The 22,272-nt window shown below is 33.2% G+C and overlaps 1 protein-coding gene and 1 pseudogene across 1 annotated transcript in view; both read right to left on the bottom strand.

Annotated features, from left to right (window-relative positions):
* Positions 1 to 6,742, bottom strand: part of LOC114267602 (protein NLP6) — a 48,738-nt gene extending 41,996 nt beyond the window's left edge. The window contains exons 1-4 of the mRNA XM_028208659.2: positions 6,469 to 6,742; positions 2,753 to 3,249; positions 1,493 to 1,540; positions 298 to 1,387 (exon numbers count right to left, since the gene is read on the bottom strand). Coding sequence (XP_028064460.2) covers positions 298 to 1,387; positions 1,493 to 1,540; positions 2,753 to 3,249; positions 6,469 to 6,634 — 1,801 coding nt within the window. The 5' untranslated portion in view covers positions 6,635 to 6,742. The remainder of the gene's footprint in view (positions 1 to 297; positions 1,388 to 1,492; positions 1,541 to 2,752; positions 3,250 to 6,468) is intronic.
* Positions 6,743 to 10,396: 3,654 nt separating this feature from the next.
* LOC114267618 (urea-proton symporter DUR3-like) overlaps positions 10,397 to 22,272 on the bottom strand; it is a 28,326-nt pseudogene continuing 16,450 nt past the window's right edge.

Below are 22,272 nucleotides of genomic sequence, written 5' to 3'. Positions count from 1 at the left end.
TGTCTTGCATATGAGGTGGATCAGAAATTGGAGGCTGACTAGATCCTAGGATTTGTTCCTGAACAACACCTTGGACAAGTTTATTGGAAAACAATTGGTTATCCTTACTTCTCTTATAAGGTGACCACCAGGTGATATTATATTCCCTGCAAGCACGCTTCACTGTAGATTGGCTAACTGCAAAACGAAAAATCCAAATTCTAGATAAGAAAATATACTTTGTTTACTGCTACCAAAAGTATATGAATTTTCCACAGGATCCAACTAGGAACGGGTATCCTAAATATGTAAGCTTACCCCCAAGGCTTTCTGCAGCATCTTCAAGTTTCATTCCAAAACGTTGCTGGAGATCCTCCAAGCTAATTGGAATTCCAGCTTTTCTTTGTAGCCTCTGGGATGAGTTAATTATGCAATTTTGCTGTACAGAAGTAACAGCGCTATTGTTACCTTTTGTGTTACTAACAAAATTGTTTCCAATGTCTATAGCATCCACTTCTAGTAATTGTTGATCGGATAAATCTAGAAACACCATCTCTTCTCCATTCTCCATTCTATTTGGAGATCTTGCAGTTTGGGGTTTTTTAAAAGAATCAAGTTTTCCGTCCTTCTCCAAGCTAATTGGAATTCCAGCTTTTCTTTGTAGCCTCTGGGACGAGTTAATTATGAGTTTTTGCTGTGAGGAAGTAAAAACAATGTTGTTTTCTTCTGTGTTACTAACAATATTGTTTCCAGTGTCTATAGCATCCACTTCGGGTAATTGTTGATAGGATAAATCTAGAAACACCGTCTCTTCTCCATCCTCCGTCTTATTTGGAGATCTTGCAGTTTGGGGTATTTGATAAGAATAAAGTTTACCATCCTCTGAAATATCAAGAACTTCAATAGATAACTCTTCTCCTAGTTCTTCCCCAGAAGCGACCTTAAAACTTTTACAATGCTGCTTCATTGTTGTCAATAACGGAACCAAAGCAATCCTCGGATCCCTACCTTCAGTGTAGTTTGGGGGCAAAAAGAATTCTAGCACGTAAACATTGTCTTCAATATAACTACTCCGCAAGCAAATTGCAAAAGAACCGGTAAGTCCAACTTTGTGTGCGTAGTGTGCAAAAGGGTACTCAGTTATGCTAAATTGAGTAATATCTTTGCAGAATACTAAATTTTGGGACAAAATTGCTCTCCCAACAACCCCCTGCCCTTTTCGTAGGTGCTGTAAAGCACATGCAGCTAAAAAATCACCCATACGTCCCTCTCTATGACAAGTTCTATATTTTCTGAACACTGCATTGCAAAGCCTACACAAGGACCAAGTCTGAGCCAAAGGTAGATAATGAGTGCTATACACCACGTCTAGAATTTTCCTGATTTCTTCAGGAGTTTCATCCTTGACCTGATAATAATTCAGAAATACATATTTGTTAGCCCAGAGTTGTTACAACAGCTAATGAACAAAACAATACAAGATTTAACATTTGAATTACAGTTTGCTACTTACTTTCTCATGATACAAATGTTCACATTTTGATCTTGTCAAACCTTGAATCTGCAGGGGATTGAAATGAGATTTAAACTGAAAGATATTTGCAAAAATAAAATAGTATCACTTATAAGTTAACTTTTATGACTATAGCTTTTTACATTATTAGCTAAAAGTAATTAAAATAAATTATAAATTTATTTGGCACAACTTTTGATAATTTGTGCAAAAAAAATTGAATCTGTTTGATTAAATAAACTGTCACATAACTTTTTTTTTCTAATAATTAAGACAAAAGAAATGAGACTCTTCTAGCCAAACTTATTGAAGGGTTTCAGTTAAAAAGAGCTATAAATTATGAAGAATTTTTTTTCTTTTTTGGGGTCAAATAAACTGAATAAATCAAATAATTTATAATTTAAAATTACAATTAAACATTATTAGTCAACCTTTTTTAAGTAAATAAGCTGATCTATAAATAATAATACCAAAACATTGTTTATACAGTAAATGAAAAAATCAGCACAGTTGAGGCTATTAACCCGACCAACTTAGTTTGCACCAAGGAATTGTATAATTGTCCGAGATCAACTTCGTTGTTTTGGACAGGTGCACCTTACCCTGGTATGGAGTATTTCAATTGGTCCAACACTTTGAGCAGAAATCTGTATTGCCTAGTAAATGGGGCTACTATAAACAATTAGGTAAATTCTACTCACCTCCCTTGAGAGGTGAAAAAATAAAATAGTAATTCTTATATTTTTGTTATAATTACATCAATTTCCCTTACACTAATGATAACGTTAACTGAGCTAACAATAAGACATTTTTTGTTGGCACTTGTGCATCATAATGAAATTATCAATTTTCCACACGAGAGATCAGTATAATTTACCCAAATGATTAATGTCAATGATATGATATCAGAATAAAAAGCACAATACGTGCATAAGACTTGTTGTCGAACTCTATGTTAAATGATTTACACAATGAAATTAATGAATGGGTAACATTAACGAACCATTAAAAAGATTGGCCAGTAAAATGGAACCAACTAGTAAAATAATTTGAGGATTGGCCAGTAAAATGGAATCGACTAGTAAAATAATTTGAGCTCTATAAACAAAAAAAATAAGAAAAAGAAAAAGGAACCATAAACCATCATTGAAAATTAAAATTAACAATCATTGGATAGGCATAATAAATAAATAAAAAAAAGTAAATAAGAGAACGTAAAAATGGGATTGATTATCCCAATTAGGGAGTTAGGGGACAAACCTCCAAATAAAGGAAACTCCCCAAATATACATTTATTATATCAGTTGTCGACACCATCTCAAATACACCAATGCAGTGTTGCCTCAAAGGGTCAAACAATGGTACAGCCAGAGATTGCTTAATATTGCAAACGATAGCACGATCGCGCTGTGGATACTCTTTGCAGGAGTAATATTGCACATTTGGAGTAGACTCCCACTGTTGATGCCGAAACACACGGCCATGGAGGCCAAGATATTCGTCACTCACTCGATCCATATCAAATTCATAATCCAAAGATATCAACCTATACTGACAAAGTCCTTCATCAATCTTGTTAAAACCAAAAGGTTGGTGTCGAGTAGTAAGTAAACGCTTGCCCCCAATTTTTATGACTTTCCAAAACTGTATAAGAAATTGGGTACAATGCCAGCAAAATACTATATCTTTAAAGTAGGATTTTATCTTCTCCATAAACTCTGGAATAGGAGGAGCAATCAGGGTTCCATCGATTATCTCTGTACGATTTTGCAAATTTCCAAGCCCCAAAAAAAAAAAAATATACAAGGCAAAGTAAGAATAAAGTAACCAACAAGAAAAGAAAGTGGGCATCTATCTACTAATCTAATCTAAATCTTAATATATAAAAAAATTGTTAACATACTGTTTGCACCATAAATATTTTTCTGTCTATTAATCTTACTGATTTGGCTTATCGATTGTAGCCAAATATAATTTTATTGATGGTGTCCTGTCAATTGTGACATGTCAATCATGGCCAAATCTAATATCATTGATTGTGGCTAATTGATTTTGGTCTATCGATTCAGACTATAAATCATCTTTAAAGACCTACTATGACCACATTATTATTATTCTTATTATTTGTTTTGTTATGGTTTACAAGTGATGAAATGGGCTTAGAAAATGGGGGCAAGTTGGCAACGTGGGGCAGTTTGTTGCATTTTGTAAGGAATGTGGCTTGATTTTGTTTCATGAAGTGGCCAAGCTGCCTCCAGCAGTTATACTTCGAATAGGAAACTGTCAATTGTTACTCTACAAATAGACTGAAGACAGATTGGAGAAGGGATGAACAAATCGTCAAACTTATCATAGTTTTTTTTTCTTTATCTTTAGGAGTAGTCTACCTTAATTCTTAATAGTAGACTATCTTAACTTAGAGTAGTTTTCTCTGTAATTTGTGACTTGTGATTCTTGTAAACTTAGATAATTTCATCTAGAGTCGTCTTTGTTTATTTGGATACTTCACTCTTTCGATTGTTCCAAAGAAGTCCATGTACTTTCAAAACATTTAAAACCTTTACACAGCCGTTTGATTGTCTGTTTGGTTGTTTGGTTAAAATTGTTGTTAAGTCTCTATCGATCAAGACTTAGCATAATTTTTTACTAATAATCCAGTGGGACATCTTCCTAATTTGGAATGATGACAAGAATTCGAAGGCAAGATGAAGTACAAGAAGATCTATCTCGTAAAACACAATCACATGATGTTCCAATAAATGAATTTCCATGGAATGACGTGTCGAGAAAAATAGATGAAATTATTTGGTTTTGTGAAGATGAAATGTGTTGGCTTGAGAATGAAATTTTATATTTACAAGAAAAAATTGATTATCTTGATTGGCAAAAATTTCAAACAATAGCGCCATTGTCATATTATTTGAGGTTGGAAACACGAAATCATTTTGATAAGTGATTGGTCAACTTGATAATCAAATTGACTAATTTGAGATCGAAATTCATCAATGGAGGGAAATATTAAAAATTCTTACAGAAGTCAAAATTTGTGGCTTTTCAATTGTTCTTTCCACGCCTTTAAAGATTGTGAATGATGAAAAAGTTAATTCATCAATTGTAACGGGTGAAAAAACAAAAGGCCATGAGAATAAAAATTCCATGGCAGAGGGGCAATTTTACAAGGAAGAAATATTTTTTGGGTTTTCAAAAAATGTTTACAACCTATTAATGTGTGAAAGAAAAAATTAGCCTTTTGTTGCAACTCTTAGTCTAGAGAGTGATGTAAATAATTTGGTTAAAAAGTGTGATCTTAATCCAAATATGACCAAAAATGATGAACAACCATATGTTCATGAATTTAAAAATTTTGGCATTGTTCAAGATGTCAACATGTATGAATTTTTAAGGTCATTTATGACTTTTGTTATTCAAAATCTTTTTTGGATTTGTGGATCTTGATTGGCTACTTTCTAACTGTTAGAAAATAAAACAAGTTGGAATTTCAAATGTTTGCTTTAATGTTTAGAGTGTCTACCAATGCCAACATTGGAAGATTATTTTGCTCCAAATAATAGGCCAACTCTTGGTTTCACACTTGGTTTAGGCATTGCTCTGTGGATTAAGTAAATGCACTGTCGATTGAAGCAATTTATTACCAATTTAGAAACTCAGTCATATATGGCCTACACTGGACTACATTTGTGGAGGATACACCACAGTACATTTATAATATGGCCAAGAATTTGGCGGCTATCTTATTAACATGTGCTTACAATAATCATTTTTATAACCATTGTTGGTTAGTAAAAAAGATTTAATTTGGTTATGATTTTCGACAAATGTCAAATCAATTTTATATACAACTCTTCAAGAATTCGAGGCTTCTCATTCTTAAAGAGTTGGGGGGGCATTGTTTGCACCCATTTTCGTAAAATTCCTATCAACAAGTGGATTAATCCGATGATGACACGTGGTAGAGAAGTCAAAATGAAGTCTTTTAGCAGTCAAGGGGCTACGTGGTGTGAAGGACTTGATCATGTGCATCAATTGGCTGAGAGGGTCATGAGCTAGATATCAATTGGTTAATTGGCTTGGTGAATTGATTTATAGGGAACCATATTTGTGAATTAGAAAGCTTTCCTCTGCTGATCATGCTCATTAATTGAAGGGAAACTGTGTAATGACGTGGCTGGAGGTTTAAAAGTGAAGTTGGGTCGAAGATAAAAAGTTTAAAGATACAAAGAAGGTTATAAACAGTAACGGGCCTTAGTAAAATATTTTCCTGGGTCGAACGTAGTGCTAGAGATCATGGGGGGCATGTGGCAAGTTTGTGTGAAGTGCTGGAGAAAGATGAAGAAGCAGTTGCAGCAATTGGGAGAGGATTGGCCAGCAAATTTCAAGGTTGGATCATGGGCAAGAGTTTCAAGGGAAAATATAAAAGCTGAAAGTTTGCAGAGAGAATGGACACGCACAACTCAACAACACTTAGCTGTTAGACGGAGGAGTAGCTCTGTAATTTAGGAGTAGTTTCTCTCTTTAATTTGTAACCCTTGTAAACATTAGTGGTTTCATACTGAAATCATCCTTAGTTTGCTTCGTTTGCTCTGTTTGATCTTGCTGATTGTTTGATTGTTTAGTTAAAATTATTGTTTAATTCCCGTCGATTGAGAGTTCGCAGAACTTTTACTAACACATACCTACTACTTAAGCACATGTTAGAAATGCTATGTATTACCGTGTTGTTTTGTGTCACCTATTTGATATTTTCCCTATATTTTAACACTGACAACAGGAGTTGCGATTTTCTCAGAGATAAAACTGACGAAAATAGAATTAAATTTTTTAATAAAAAAAGAAAAAGAAAAAGAAAATTAATAGTGAGTGTGTTAATAAGACACTGGATAAATAGAGAATAATTGGAGTGAAAGTCAACCAGTAAATAATAGGATCATATGATATGATATGAGAGAGAAACTGACCGGACAAGCGAAGCGGAAGAGGAGGAAGTTCGCGAGGGTCGTCTTCTCCACTCCAAAAAACCCAGCCATACTTGCTCTTTCCGCGCTGGCAGAGCAATTGGTGGTTCTTCACATACGATTTGAAATCGTGAGGAAAGTCACTGATCATATTATCAATCTCGGCCATCGCCCCTCTCTCTCTCTCTCTCGATCTCTGTGTGTACTTCCCAACACCAGCGGCCAAAGTGTTACTCTATATGCTTGGTTGTGACCTACTATATTAAAGGGAAATTCTATTCCGGGTATGTAAATATACACTTTTGGTTGTGACCTACTATATTATTAATTAGGGTAAATTACACTGACGGCCCTAACATCTCTGAAGTTTCTTTCTCACTTTTTGAAAATTACATATCTGTCTGGGGTTTAAAGTTTTATTAGAAATTTTCTCTTTAGCAATTTAATTTTTTTAAATACTAATTTTGTCTTCATTAGATAAATTATATTGACACCCCTCACATTTTAGAAATTACAATCTTCTCCCTAAGGTTTAAAGTAGCATTACCAATTGTCCCCTCCGTTAGTATTAGTTGGAAAAAAAAATTAATTGAAAAAAATATATTTGAAAAAAAAAATTATTTGAAAAAAAAATTGTTAGTAAAGTTTTTAAATTTCTGTTTAAAAACTAACGTAAGCTCATTTTTTGAATTTACGTTTTTTCTTCAAATTTACAAACTGAGACAACCTTTTATAAACAAAAAAAATTATCAAACAAGTTTTTATGATAGTTTTTTAAATTTTTGTAAGTATAAATTGAAAACTGAAAACGAAATAGTTACCAAACAGGCTTGATGGTAAAAATGTCGTAAAATTAACAAATAATTAAATAAGTTACCAATGTAATAAATGACTTATCAAAAGATTTTTAGACTATGTATAATTTGATTTTTAGAAATTTTTTTAAAAATTAAAAATTAATTTGGTTAAGAAATAAAAAATAATTATCAAACTATACATAGCCTGAGAATAACAAATTCTTAAGCTATGTACCACCAAACACATAATATTTTTTACTTTTTTATTTTTTATTTCTTAACCAAATTAATTTTTAATTTTTTTTAAAAAAATTCTGAAAATCAAACCATACATAGCCTAAGAATCTTTTGATAAGTCATTTCTTACGTTGATAACTTATTTAATTATTTGTTAATTTTACAACATTTTTACCATCAAGTTTATTTGGTAACCATTTCGTTTTCAGTTTTCAGTTTATATTTTCAAAAATTTTAAAAATTGTCATAAAAAGTTGTTTGATAATTTTTTTGGTTTATAAATGGTTGTCTCAGTTTATAAATTTGAGAGAAAAACGTAAATTCAAAAAATAAGCTTACGTTGGTTTTTAAACAGAAATTTTAAAATTTTACTAAGAAAAAAAATTTTCAATTAATTTTTTTTTCAAATAATTTTTTTTCCAATTAATTTTTTTTTCAATGAATTTTTTTTCCAACTAATACTAACTGAAGAGGCAATTGGTAATGTTATTTTAAACCTTAGGGAGGGGATTGTAATTTCTATAATGTGAGGGGTGTCAATGTAATTTACTCGTGCAAAATTGGTATTTAAAAAAATTAAATTACTAAAGGGGGAATCTGTAATGAAACTTTAAACCTCAGGGAGAGATGTAATTTCCAAAAGATGAGGGGGAACTGTAATAAACATAAACCTCATGGGGTGTCAGTGTAATTTACCCTATTAATTATTAGTTATGATATATTATTTATAGGGTAAATTACACTGACAACCCCTGAGGTTTATGTTTAATGCATATCACTCCCTGACGTTTAGGAAATTACACTAACCCCCCTATCATTATAATTATTTAGACGGAATGAAGATATTGAACTCATGCACTCTCTCTTTTTTTGCTTTGCTTTACTTTCTCTTTTTTTTCCCTTTCCTTTACTTTTTTTTTTTAATGTAATTTCTTATATTTTTCTATTAGGAGTTGTTAACTTTTATATAAGCAGGGGGTTTGTGAAATGAAACTATTAACCACAGGGGTGTGAATGTAATTTTCAAAACGTCAGGGAGTGGATAGTAATTGGACCAAACCTCAAGGGGTGTTAATGTAATTTACCCTTATTTATAACATTATTTTAAGACTTATTATATTTTTAATTATTAGTTATGATATATTATGATTTTATTTATAATATTATTTTAATTATGAGTACAGAGTTATTTAGTTATACTTAATGCGATATTTGTTTATAACTCAATTTTTTTTTTTTTTTAATTATGACCTCCTATAGTATTGAGTTATGCTATTTGTAATAATTAAACTTACAAATGACATAACTTGCTTATTGTGCCATAGTATTACCTATTTTTTATAAGGAGGCGGATCCCCTCTAATTCAAAATCTAGACTGGAGAGTGTTGTTTGGGCCCATGGGCCCCACCACGGGTCCTGTTTCAATGATCGAAATCGTCATTTTATCAAGCACTTTGTGTATTTTATTTTTAAAAAATTGTTATAAACAAAATATATTATTTATTTTTAAAAACACAATTGTCAACTCTCTTTTTTGGGTAAAAAGCGCATAAATTGAACAAGTTACAGTTATTGAATCAATTTAATTTTTTGTGAATGAAATACACGAAGTGTCCGACAAAATGAATAATTCAAATTATCAAAACAAGACCCGTAATAAGTCTCACGAGAACAAATAGCACCTTCCAATCTAGATTTTGGATCAAAAGGGAGCTGCCTTAGAGGTGTATATCACAACCTTTTCCAAATTGGACATATTCTTTTCTATATTACACAAACTAAATAGAGTAATATTACACAAACTATTAAGAGTCAATTTTGGTATTGAAAAAGACCCCCCCCCCCCCAAAAAAAAAAAAGTATATAAAAAAGTTAAAAATTCATTTCCATTCTCTATATTTTTTAATGTTTTTCGAGAAAAATTAAAAAATTATTTCGAAACGCTTCAATTCTTTTTCAAGTCATATTTTAGCAAAAAAGTCACTAAAAATATAATTCCCCAACAAATCATAGAATTTTTATCTACTGACATTTATCACATTATTAAAGTGAATTATGTTTTAAATTATAAAGTTTCTTTATTATATAATATATCAGTTAAGCCTATCACATTTATTTTTTTTGGTATATCGGAAACTTAGGCCTATCACATTTATGAAAGTGAATCTTGCTTCACAATGTAATTTTTTTTATGTCATGATACATCAATTAGTACAAAAAGAAAATAAAATAGAATAGAATGCAAAATTTATTAAATGTCTAGTAGTTTCCTAAATGAATTGTCTATTTGGCATGTGTATATACTTTTTCAATGTGGAAAAACAATCACTGACTAGTTGAGGGACTGTGCTTCAATGAACATAAACTCTTAACAGTCAAGTCATTGATTCGAGTTTTGAAATCTCTTTTCCTATTTGTTTCCCTTTTCCTAACCAATAATAATTCTTTTCACACTCACCTTCTTCTCATATGCAACTTTTTATTTTTTTCTTTTTATTTATTTATTTATTTAATGTTTTGCTTTTTGAATAGTAAAATGATTTACTTCTTAATTATGTTCATTAATCACTATTTTTTTTCTCGATAATAATATCATAACATTTTTATTTTTCAGTATATGTATAAACATCACTTATAGTACCTCAAAAAGGGAGGGTAGCTGTATCAGAGTCAAAATTCTCACCAAGAACGCAAACATGAATTTCAAAAATGAGCAAGGCTCAAGAACAAATCAATTTTTATTTTTTTTTAAACTGAAAACCAAAGTGGAAAAAACACCCTGCTACCAATCCTAAGGTGGAAACCAATTGTTGTTACACTTTTCATTTACAAGACCAAATTTTATCCCTTTTTGACCTCATCAATTCAAAATCCAAGCAGAATTTTGTGCCACTCATTAATGCTGAACTGGGTGAGAAATGTAGGGAGGGACAATGTGTGCATCTGGCTCTGATGCTTCATTTTTCTTGGCCTTCCCTTTCTCAAGCAAGTAAATTTTTTCTGCTTCAAGTATTGCCAACATGATCGTATGCAGCTTCAAATTCGATTCTTCAAGCTTTTCCATAAACCTATCATTTGTAAACATGCCAAGAATGACGCTTTGGATAGTTTGCTAACTTTCTGTCAATGACAAAACTATAATTGCAACTGATCCAATTGTACCCCATGCCATTGCTATGATTGCCCAGAATGTGAAGTACCCTTCGCTGAATTGCTCTGCATTAACCCCCCAAAAAACAAAAGAACGAGTATATGTTAGAAAAACAGTATTTTGTGTGATACTATAAATGTCAAACAGTAACAGAATTGAAACAATTGAAGTATAACACGAACTGTTATCAAACAGGAAAACAGAAACAATTTTGTGATTCTGTGAATAATAAAAATACAACATTGAAAGAGTAACCGTATGTATTAAACAGAGAACAGAAAGAACCCACAGACTGTTATGAACAAAAACATAAACGATCAAGGTTAGTGTTTAACATTATGTTCTCAAAACAGAATTTGTCTGTCACACTTTTATTTTGGCTCAAAGATGACCAAAAACCATGTACAAAACCAATTTTCTAACATATATACAATTAAAAAAAAATGCTTGCAAAGTGAATATTTCAGCAACCAGTTCACATCTTTCCTTTTCCTTTTTTCATTGAATCAAATTCTGAATAATTGCCTTGTGCTACCAAAGAAAATGGACTAATCTTAATGTGATTTAGTTTCCATGGTTTAAAAAATAAGAAGAAACCAAATGAAGGAACAATACCAGTTATTTAAGCTGAAAAATTGAAGGATTTTTTACTTGTTCAGCAGGAAAAAAAAAAGAAAAGAAAAGAAAGAGAGGGAGGGCGTGAGGGGGGGCATGTGGCATATATTCAATCATGCCAGATTGAAGCTTCCTAGCAAACAGAAATTTTTATTGAAAATGTAAACATTTCAATGAGGCAAATCATGCAATTCTCCAGCTTTAAAGATGCTCAAATGAAAAGCCAATATTAAACTGGTGTAACTTATTATTGAAACAAATTGACTGCTTGTGCAATTGATACAATTTCAACAAGTTTATCTGTAAAATAAATTTGGCCTTCTAATTTATGGGAATTGAGTTTTTTTCTTCATGATGGATTTTTCATTTTAATTTTGGGTAATGGCTACAAAATAGATGGGATAAGCATTCATGTGCTATGGAAATCAAAGCAAAAATGTGAATATAGTGTCAAAACACTGGTTATAGAATTTACCAGCAGGAAGAGAGAGTAGAGGCCACAACAAAACAATCATAACAGCGAAACCAACACCCCATTTCACAATCCACACTTTCGCTCTTATCAGCTTTTCCTCCTTGAACTCCTCAGCTGGCAATTCACTCTTTTCCTTCTCAACCATAGTTATATACTTAGTAGTATCCCAATCATAGTTTTGAGGCCACAAAAAACTGCACACAGCATGAATCGCTCCACAAGTAAGAATAGATACAATGTTTCCAGCAAGCATCGGTGCATTCCTTCCAGTTTTGTCAAGATTGACTCTACCATACTCAACGCTCGCAACTGATAACCAAATGATAATCCCAAGAATGTAACCAATAGTCATCCCAAGGATGGCACCAATTGCATTTGCTTTTCGCATAGAAGCATGAAAGCTATGGGAAGAACGGCTGAGCCAACGAAGACTCCCATGGAGAGGTACATCCATCCTAATGAAACTCCGGCCTTGTTTAGTATTACTGCTAAAAGTCCCATGAAACATCCAAAGCCTAGGACGACTCCCCTTGACACTCTGAAGATTTGCTTTCCAGTTGCATCCGGGTTTATGTAAGTGCAGTGGATGTCATAAGTGCATAAGGAGGAGACTGCTATTAGTTCTGATGAACTGGCAGATGTCACAGCAATATTTTTCATGTGCCATAAAATTCAGAGTTCATAACAGAATACTGAAATATTGAAGTTTACAGATTTAGTACATACTTGAACAAAGAAAGAGTGAATTGGCCAGAAATGTGGGGTCCTAAAAATTAAACAGTTGAAACTTCACTAAACAAAACTTCAAATGATATTTGAATAAGGTAAAAGTTTAGTATTGCACATTTTAGAAGCCCCAAAAGTGTGAAAATTTGAAATTATGGGACTATTAAATTTGAGGAGTGAAATTGTCCGAAGTAGTAAATGTAAATGTCCAAAATTCTGAAACAGCTGAGAATGAAAAAAGAAAAAAAAAAAAAAAAATGGAATGCTGGAACTCAAATGGTGATTGTAATAAGATCACCAATTGGCTTAGCTCATTTAATTTTGAGGGCTTTCAACTGCTATTGGAGATGACACTTCGACCTATGACCCACAAAGTTTTGAAACTTACAAAAGCTCTACCAAGCTTTGTTGGAAAATTTGGTTTTATAAGGCTTTTTTTGGACTAATTTTGAGCCCAAAATTGAGTGGACCCCAAACGTTTTTTGAGGTGGGTCCCAAAAGGTGACGTGTTCTTGCCGCGCGGCAAGTCACATGGTGAAGACGGTTCGTCAAAACCATTTATGAGTGAATGGGAACTTAACGTCATTTTTGGGTTCACGGAATTGACATTTAAAGAATTAAAATGTGGGTTTCCTTCTAAGTCTTATCCCACATTGAAACTTGAAGAGAACTTATGTGTGTATATAAGTTCTAGGTGACAACACTTTGGTTGGGTCCCAAGGGGCACCCCAAGTTTGTAGAAATGAGGAGTTATGGACAAAGTGAACCTTAACCTAAACCACCACACGCCGCCGTCTGGACGGGTGTAGATCGATTCTAATATTAATTTTTTGGACAAAATTTATTTGAATTTTTTAATGAAATCAAATTCAAATTTTGTGCCAGAAATTGAATTAATTTTATGTCCATATGTTACCCGGTTTCCAGTCTATTTTTCAGCAAAGTTCAAAAGGTTCAAACTATTTTTTAACAGTGTTAAAAACTACCTAGCAGTTTTAAACAGTTTTAAAACTGCCAACAGATAATAAAACTGCTAGCAGATCTGTTCCTTTGAATTTTGCACCTGTTGACTTCATTTGTACCTATTCAGATCTGTTTGGTTTTGCCTATAAAAGAAGGCTATTCCAGCAGTTTTTTGCATCCAAAAACAATCTGAAATTTTCATTTTTCTGTCCAGATTTTGTTCTTTTGCATATATAATCTTCATATTAATTTAGAAAAAAATCAGAGAGTAAGAACACAGGTTTTTGTTCGCCGAACAAATTGTTTGGAGTGCTACCACAATTTGTGAAGATCATTGTATTCTGGGAGATAGACGCCATTTGTCCGTAAGCACCGAAGCAGGGGCGAATCTGTCTTAAGGACAGAGTGTTACACACTCAACTTGATCTTTTAAATATTCATTTGGTTCAATAAAATAAATTCGGTACATTATTTATTTTATTTGTTTGATTTTGTTTCAATTTATTTATTGTACACAGAAGATTGTTCCAACAATCTTAAGATAGATTCAAATTATTCCGTTTACAGAATTTTTCGTTTATTTCTTTTCTTCTTTCTTCTTCTTACATAAATTATTTTCTGTGATTTTATAAAATAATATTCTGGTTGGAAAACAAATAGTAGTAATATACTGTTTGGCGGATAGTAGTAATATACTGTCTATTTTCTTTGACAACTAGTAGTAATATACTGGTATCATTAACAATTCAGAATATTTATTTGTGGAATTTTGTCAGAAATTAATTTTGGTTTTCATAAATAATTTATGAGTGTTCATTTAATTAAAATTCTATTTCAGTATTTTAATTATTGAAGTGCTACAGAAATTTAATTTTCTGTGTGGAATTAATTTGGATAAATAAATTTTATTTTATTTTCAAATTAATTGGAAATAAAAGTTACAATCTTGTTTCTTTTATTTTTACAGAATTTAATTATGTGAATTTGGATTAATTTTCTGTGTAGTATAAAATTCTAATTATAATTTGGTTTTATAATTTAGAATTCATGACTACTGAAACAAATGCTCAAACGAGTACTGGTATGGTGGCTGTAATTGCGCCAACCCCATCTCCTATTGTGACAGTACCGATAAATCACGGTGAGAAGCCAGAGAAGTTCTCTGGAACTGATTTTAAAAGATGGCAGCAGAAAATGCTATTCTATCTTATAACTCTGAACTTGGCTCGTTTTCTCCGTGAGAATGCTCTCACTCTGAACGAGGATGAAACTGACCGGCAAGTGGTTGCTGCGGTCGATGGATGGAAACATGTTGATTTCCTTTGCCAGAACTACATCTTGAACGGACTTGACAACACATTATACAACATCTACAGTCCTATCAAAACCGCAAAAGAACTTTAGAAGTCTTTGGGGAAAAAGTTCAAAACGGAAGATGCCGGCTCAAAGAAATTTGTGGTTGGCAAATTCTTGGACTTTTGATGGTTGATTCTAAGACTGTAATCAGCCAAGTTCAAGATCTCCAGCTCATTATGCATAACATTCACGCAGAAGGCATGTCTCTCAGTGAATCCTTCCAAGTTGTAGCCTTAATTGAGAAATTACCACAAGGCTGGAAGGAATTCAAGAGCTATCTCAAACACAAGCATAAAGAAATGTCTTTGGAAGAATGGATTGTGCGTTTGAAGATTGAGGAGGACAACCGCAATTCAGAGAAGCGGGCTGGTAAGCATCCAATGGAGTCTAAGGCAAATGTAGTGGAACATGCTCCAAAAGCAAAGAAACGAAAGTTTTTAGGAGAAAGTTCCTCACAAGGCTCTAAAGGGAGGGAAAATAAAAAGTACAAGTTTAATGGCAAATGTTACATCTGTGACAAAGAGGGACATCGGGCCAAAGATTGTTGTAGCAAAGGCAAAAACAAAAGAAGAACAAGCAAGAAGCCTGCTCAAGCCCATATGACCGAAGTAGACAAAATTTCCAATCGTGTTAATGACATAAATCTTTCTATAGTTGTTTCCGAGGCAAACCTTGTCGGAAATCCTAAAGGATGGTGGATGGGCACTGGTGCTACTCGCCACATCTGTGCCGACAAAAAGATGTTCACATCTTATTCTATAGTGGACAACGGTGAACAACTTTTTATGAGCAACTCTTTGACTTCTAAAGTTGAAAGACAAGGAAAGATTATTCTGAAGATAACATCAGGAAAGGAACTCACTCTCAACAATGTGTTGCATGTACCGAACATTCACAAGAATCTTGTTTCAGGAACTTTGTTGAGTAAGAATGGGTTTAGGCTAGTGTTTGAAAGTGATAAATTTGTACTTACAAAGAATGTGATGTATGTAGGAAAATGTTACATGTCTGATGGCCTTTTCAAAATTAATGTAATGACTGTTGTACACTCTATTATTAATAAAAATACATCTTCTTCTTACTTGCGTGAGTCTTCAAATTTATGGCATGGTAGACTTGGACATGTTAATTATGGATCTTTGCATAGATTAATTAATATGGAATGTTTACCTAAATTTGACATTGATTCAAATCATAAATGTGAAATTTGCGTTGGGGCAAAATTATCCAAAACTCCTTTTCATTCAATTAAAAGAAGTACGGAACCTCTTGAATTAATTCATAGTGATATATGTGATTTAAATCAATTCAAACCAGAGGTGGGAAAAAATATTTTATCACTTTCATAGATGATTATACTAGATATAGTTATGTTTATTTAATTTGAACCAAGGATAAAGCTTGGGAAACTTTCATTCAATATAAAAATGAAGTTGAAAATCAACTTAGTAAGAAAATTAAGAAACTTAAAAGTGATAGAGGTGGTGAATATGAATCACCTTTTGGTGAATTTTGTAAAGAACATGGAATAATTTATCAAACCACCGCTCCTTACTCACCTCAGCAAAATGGAATTGCTGAAAGGAAAAATAAGACTTTAAAAGAAATGATGAATGCCATGTTAATAAGTTCTGGATTACCTCAAAACTTGTGGGAGGAAGCAATACTTTCTGCTAATTATATTTTAAATAAAGTACCCCGAAAGAAAATGAATCAAACACCTTATGAAATGTGGCATGGAAGAGTACCATCCTACAAATACTTAAAAGTGTGGGGGTGTTTGGCTAAAGTGGCTATTCCTAGTCTTAAAAAGACTAAAATAGGTCCTAAAACCATTGATTGCATTTTCATTGGTTATGCCAAGAATAGTAGTGCATATCGGTTTTTGATTCATAACTCAAAACATTCCAGAATGCATTAAATACTATTATTGAATCTCGGAATGCATCTTTCTTTGAACATGTGTTTCCAAATAAAACTGGACAAGAGACTAGAACTAACAAAAGATCTCATGATGCTATTACTAGTCAGGATCAAGAACATGATCAAGAACAAGAGCAAGAGATAGATCAAGATGAGGAAGAGGAACCTAGGCGTAGTAAACGTGCTAGAACCTCAAAATCTTTTGGTCCAAATTTTCTAACTTTTTTGTTAGAAAATGAGCCTTTAACTTTTAAAGAGGCTATGTCCAGTCCTGAAGCTCCTTTATGGAAAGAAGCTGTCAATAGTGAAGTTGAATCCATCTTGCAAAATCACATTTGGGAATTGGTGGATTAACCACCAGGTTATAAATCTCTTGGATATAAGCGGATTTTCAAAAGGAAAATGAAAGCTGATGGATCAATTGACAAATACAAGGCAAGACTTGTGGTCAAAGGGTATAGACAAAAAGAAGGTCTAGATTACTTTGACACATATTCACCGGTTACTAAAATAACATCCATTAGAATGCTAATTGCTATTGCATCGTTGTACAATCTAGAAATTCATCAAATGGATGTGAAAACCGCTTTCTTAAATGGTGAGTTAGATGAAGAAATTTACATGGAACAACCTAAAGGATTTTCTGTTCCAAGAAAAGAAAAAAAAAGTGTGTAAATTAGTTAAATCATTATATGGTTTAAAACAAGCGCCAAAGCAATGACATGAAAAATTTGACAAGGCAATGATGTCAAATGAATTTAAAATTAATGAGTGTGACAAATGTGTTTATATTAAAAACACAGACAAAGGTTATGTCATTGTATGTCTTTATGTGGATGATATGCTCATCATAGGTAATAATAACGACATGATTAAAACTACTAAGAAAATATTGAATAAATATTTTGACATGAAGGACATGGGTATTGCTGATGTAATTCTTGGTATGAAAATTATCAAGACATTAGAAGGTTATGCTTTGTCACAATCTCATTACATTGAGAAAATACTTGACAAATTTAGCAAATATGATGATCAACTTGCTAGAACACCTGTAGACGTTAATTTGTTTCTTTCTAAGAATGTATAGGAAAATATTTCTCAATTAGATATGCCCAAATTATTAGAAGCTTAATGTACTTAATGAACTGTACTCGCCCAGATATAGCTTATGCAGTAACTAAATTAAGTAGATATACGAGTAATCCAGGAGTAGAACACCGGATAGCTATTATAAGGTTTCTTAGATATCTCCGATATACGCGTAACATTGGGCTTAATTATACTAGATATCCAGCAGTACTTGAAGGATATTGTGATGCAAATTGGATATCGGATACTAGAGACTCAAAGTCCACCAGTGGGTATGTCTTTACTCTTGGTGGTGCGGCTGTATCATGAAAATCTTCCAAACAGACTTGCATTGCTAGGTCTACTATGGAATCAGAATTCATAGCTTTAGATAAAGCTAGGGAAGAAGCAGAATGGCTTCGCCACTTCTTTGAAGATATTCCAATGTGGTCAAAACCGGTGCCTGCTATATGCATACATTGTGATAGTCAATCAGCAATTGGTAGAGCACAAAGTCATATATATAACGGTAAGTCACAACACATTCGTTGTCGATATAACACCGTAAGACAACTACTCTCTAATGGAATTATTTCTATTGAATATGTGAAGTCTAAAGACAACATAGCGGATCTACTAACCAAAAGGTTAGCAAGAGAGTTAGTTGAGAATTCATCGAGGGGAATGGGACTTAAGCCTATTAAATAAGAACAGCAACCCAACCTAGTTGACTGGAGATCCCAAGATCTAGGTTCAAAGGGATAATCGAGTTGTATATGACTCAGAAGGATCACTGGGGAGTTAAACTCCTACCCATTTCTATGATAAAATAGTGATGTCTGCAGCGTTTTAGGTTAAGTAATACTTTTAATGATTCTTATATCTAGGTATACTTAGTGGAGTATGGCAGGATACTCTTTATAAGAATCACCTATATGAGTGTGAACTGGGCCGATTCTATGAGATTTGTGAAGGGCTACAATTCTTTAGAGCACTCATGAAAGACCAGGTTGTTTAGGGCCAAAATGAACACAATAGTGAGAACTAAACTATGTCTGGAGATATACTGTGTGAGTTCTATTGTCTTGGTTTACACAAACAGCTGAACGGTTCAAGACATCATGTTCACTGGTTAGCCAGTAAATTCGATAGTTCTCACAAAAGAAGGTTCAAAGCCAAAAGCTACCTATCCTTTGCAGAATATTTCCAATTTTTGTACTCTCTGTAATTAGATCATGTTGTTGCATTTTCTCTCCGTCAAATTCCATTCATGTGGGGGATTGTTGGAAAATTTGGTTTTATAAGGCTTATTTTGGGCTAACTTTGAGCTCAAAATTGAGTGGGCCCTAAACGTCTTTTGGGGTGGGTCCGAAAAAGTGACGTGTCCCTTGCCGCATGGCAAGTCATACGGTGAAAACAGTTCGTCAAAACCATTTATGAGTGAATGAGAACTTGACGTCGTTTTCGGATTCATGGAATGGACATTTAAAGAATTAAAATGTGGGTTTCCTTCTAAGGCTTGTCCCACATTGAAACTTGAAGAGAACTTATGTGTGTATATAAGTTCTAGGTGACAACACTTTGGTTGGGCCCCAAGGGGCACCCCAAGTTTGTAGAAGAGAGGAGTTATGGACAAAGTAAACCTTAGCCCAAACCAACACGGGGGCCGCTGTCCGTCCGTCTGGGCGGGTGTGGATCGGTTATAATATTAATTTTGTGGACAAAATTTATTTGAATTTTTTAATGAAATCAAATTCAAATTTTGTGCCAAAAATTAAATTAATTTTCTGTCCATATGTTACCCGGTTTTCAGTTTATTTTTCAGCAAAGTTCAAAAGGTTCAAACTGTTTTCTAATAGTGTTAAAAACTACCCAGCAGTTTTAAACAGTTTTAAAACTGCCAACAGATAATAAAACTGCCAGCAGATCTGTTCCTTTGAATTTTGCACCTGTTGACTTCATTTGTATCGGTTCGGATCTGTTTGGTTTTGCCTATAAAAAGAAGGTTGTTCCAGCAGTTTTTTGCATCCAAAAACAATCTGAAATTTTCATTTTTCTGTCCAGATTTTGTTCTTTTGCATATATAATCTTCATATTAATTTAGAAAAAAATTAGAGAGTAAGGACACAGGTTTTTGTTTGCCGAACAAATTGTTTGGAGTGCTACCACAATTTGTGAAGATCATTGTATTCTGGGAGACAGATGCCATTTGTCCATAAACACCAAAGCGGGGCGAATCTGTCGTAAGGACAGAGTGTCACACACTCGACTTGATCTTTTAAATATTTACTCAGTTCAATAAAATAAATTTGGTACGTTTATTGTACACAGAAGATTGTTCCAACATGCTTCATAAGAGTATTGATGTACTTTTTCAACTAAAAATGTAGTCTTACTATACTGATATTAGCAAGATTGTGATCTATATAATGCTCAATTCATGTCATCTATAGATTTGAAATTGTTATCTAGCATTGCTTGGAACTTACATAAAAAGCATAGTAAGTAGAAGAATAAATCATCATTTTTCTATCAAAACAATAGCTGTCTCAGGAGGAACAAGTCCATGACTGGCCTCACTTGCCGTTATAAGTAGACCAAGGGCTAGTGCTCCTAGTCCAAGTGATGTGGCTAGAGAGAACAGTACAGCAAACCAGACCAACCCGTCTAACAAATTTCCCTTGAGTCGATGAAGGCCTTGCAGCAACAACACTAACCCAATATCCTTACACATCCAAATTAATTCTTTGTTACTTAACCATTGTAAGGTAGATATAGGGCCATTGCTCACTTACATTGTCAACAAACATGGTACAAAGTTGCCAACAATGTTAATTATCCCAAAGACGAGCCCTCAAGAACTCAACATCATAAGGTAAGAGCCCTTGTAATTTCCGCTCACTGGCCCACAAGACTGCCCATTGTGGGTGAGTGGCTCTTGGCAGAGTCTCGATTTGCTTGGAACCTCAAGCAGACGATGATATACAATGCTTGGGCTACCAAGCTTACTGCTTGATACGTAAACTAAGTACACAAATGCAACTAAAACAACGTGCACTGAAACCAAAGACAAAAATAATAGAGCTCATATAAGCACCAAATGTAATTGGAAAACAAGATTATAATATAAAGAGCGAAAATATCTATTACTGAATGTATGTAGCTTGCCAAGAAGGTGGCTTTTAGCCCCCTACAAGTGTGTAGACAATTACGCCAAGTGGGATTAAAAAACCTGCAGCGCAGATGTTCACTCCAGTGAGTGCATTTATTATAGCAGAGCCACCAAGAAGAAACATGGCCATGACAATGATGTTTGTCAAGAAGCAAAAAGCGAGAAACACAAGATGAGTAGCAGTTTCCCATTTAAAGTAACAGAAAGATGGCCATCAAATTCAAGGAAATGAAGCTTTTCAATTAGTAAAATGATTAAAGTAGCTATGGCACGTTTTGTGTTTTGATTGGAATCATGACAACTATGTGAGCTTTCATAATTTCACATACGTTATGAGCATAAAGGGCATTTCTTTTGATCTCTATCGCCATTACGCCAAGCAAGAGTACCTGTTCAATTTAGAATTACCAAAATTATTTATTGAAAAGTATCTAATTTCCTTCTTGTGGAGACAAAGAGCTTGACAACAAAAACAATGAAGGAAAAAGTAGAGTTTGTGAGAACCCGAATATACAAATCAAATAAATAATTAAGTAATAATTATTTTACAATCTCAAATATCTTGCTTGTGAATCTTTAAGTGCAAACTAAATATTAATGGAGGATTTTTTAATTAATTTTAAAATCTAAAATAAATTTATGGTGAAAGTCTTTAATTTAGAGACAATATTTATTATTTAAAAATAAAATAAAATAAAATAAATAGAGAAGAGGGTGTGACTTGAACTCTATACCACAATTTGATAAATAATGGTCTTACCATTTGAGTTACTTACAACATATTTAAACATTTTGTATATTATTTATTTATTTGATCTACACATGCTTTGGGTATACTTAACCACTAGTATTAAATAAAATATACACAAAACCCTACCTTCTTATTTGTTCATCACTGCAGCCGTGAGGGGGGGGGGAGAGAGAGAGAGAGATTTGAGAGAAACTTTTGGCAACATTGGTGGTCAATAACTCTAAGGTATTGTCCTATTTTATTATATCTATATATTGTGATGATTCATATGTGTAATTTGCTTGTTGTTGGGAAGGAATAGGAGAAACGGGTGTGTTGTTTGGGTGCCAAGTTAGTGATTGGTGATAAGAAATAATTGGTGTAATTCTATAGCAATCCTGGTTTTCCCTCCATTGTTTGTTGTATTCCGGACTCGGTCCATGGTTGAGTGTTGTTGTTGTCTATGTTATATTCCCGTCCTCTGATTCTTTGTATTTGAGTTTTGAGATGTGTTGGGCAGGTTTGAAACAAGTTGGTTGTGTTTAGAAACATAGAGTTGATGCTCAGATTTTGGCCTTCACGCTCGAGCA

The sequence above is a fragment of the Camellia sinensis genome, chromosome 13 (assembly GCF_055761805.1).
Source record: "Camellia sinensis isolate YWXY chromosome 13, ASM5576180v1, whole genome shotgun sequence".
Lineage (NCBI taxonomy): Eukaryota > Viridiplantae > Streptophyta > Magnoliopsida > Ericales > Theaceae > Camellia > Camellia sinensis.
The sequence above is the reverse complement of the archived record's forward strand: the minus strand, read 5'-3'. Positions and strand labels throughout refer to the sequence as shown.